The sequence below is a fragment of the Mandrillus leucophaeus genome, unplaced genomic scaffold, assembly GCF_000951045.1.
Source record: "Mandrillus leucophaeus isolate KB7577 unplaced genomic scaffold, Mleu.le_1.0 Scaffold1278, whole genome shotgun sequence".
Classification (NCBI taxonomy): domain Eukaryota; kingdom Metazoa; phylum Chordata; class Mammalia; order Primates; family Cercopithecidae; genus Mandrillus; species Mandrillus leucophaeus.
This window is the reverse complement of record NW_012101187.1, coordinates 436,415-437,673: the sequence shown is the minus strand read 5'-3', so window position 1 is coordinate 437,673 and position 1,259 is coordinate 436,415. Positions and strand designations below refer to the sequence as shown.

General features: G+C 41.1%; 1 protein-coding gene across 1 annotated transcript in view; it reads left to right on the top strand.

Moving 5' to 3' along the window:
• The window catches only part of LOC105533677 (ubiquitin carboxyl-terminal hydrolase 13), a gene marked incomplete at its 5' end in the record, with an annotated part of 75,064 nt that overhangs the window by 47,351 nt on the left and 26,454 nt on the right, over window positions 1-1,259 (top strand). Inside the window, one exon of the mRNA XM_011972170.1 lies at window positions 755-898. Coding sequence (XP_011827560.1) covers window positions 755-898 — 144 coding nt within the window. The remainder of the gene's footprint in view (window positions 1-754; window positions 899-1,259) is intronic.

The window sequence follows — 1,259 nt, the reverse complement described above, 5'->3', positions numbered from 1 at the left end:
AATTGACAGAAGTTTTAGTAGAGTCCTCAGGACATGGAAAACCCAAGGGATATATTTTATATTCCAGTTTTTTCTCCTCTTTTGGTATAATATGAGAACAGTGTGTATGTGTATGTATCCTTACATACACACAGCTTTACACACACATCTCTATCAATATCTATATGTTATTAACAAAAGAAAAAACCCAAAGTGTCTGAGCCCGTTACTTTGTAAAGCTGTCTCTTAATATTTTAAACTTGTATAATTAAAAAAGGAAATTTTTACTTCTATACTTAACATTTGCACTGTCCATTTCCCAGAGCTGATTGCTTCCTATGATTGCCAGATGTATCTAAAGACCTGCATTAACTTTCTGTGAGGTTTAAGGAACAGGCTTTTAGGGCTGTAGATAGTGCTTTCTCTTCAAGTTTCAGTCATAGGAGAGGCTGCTGTAGAGGTCTTGAGAATGCTCTGAAATCATTCTGGGAATACACTAAATCTCCCCATATGAAACTAGGGAACTGTTTTTCATTGCTTGGATTGTCCAGGTGATTAACTTGGTTCCTATTTGGGTCAAAGATATAAACTTAGCCCAAAGAGCTTTAATATTTGGATGGCTTAAAACAAAATGAAACAAAGTAAAACTATTATCTACTCCCAACAAAATAGCACTTTCTTTGGGTAGCATGTGGATAAGAGAGTGAAGAGCAGCTAAGACAAGAAGCGATAGAGTTTCCTCTTTCACACTAGAATATCCTGTTGTGCTCTGTAGCATCAGACATCGATGAGTCATCAGTGATGCAGCTGGCCGAGATGGGTTTCCCGCTGGAAGCATGTCGCAAGGCTGTGTACTTCACTGGAAACATGGGTGCCGAGGTGGCCTTCAACTGGATCATTGTTCACATGGAAGAGCCAGGTAGGTGACAAGAAAATGGAATGGCTTTGGAGTCTGATGTGACCCTTAGTGATGCTGAGTCCTGGTCTTTCCAAGGCCGCTGTGGTTGTATCCCTAGAAAATGACTTTACAGTTCCTAATCTGCTGCAGTGGAGGAGAAAGCCAGTCTTTGTCTTTCTTCTTGTTTTTAAAAACAACAGTTTTAGGCCAGGCACAGTGGCTCACGCCTGTAATTCCAGCACTTTGGGAGACTGAGGTGGGCAGATCACAAGGTCAAGCGATGGAGACCATCCTGGCCAACATGGTGACACCCTGTCTCTACTAAAAATACAAACATTAGCTGGGCATGTTGGTGTGTACCTGTAGTCCTAGCTACTCAGGG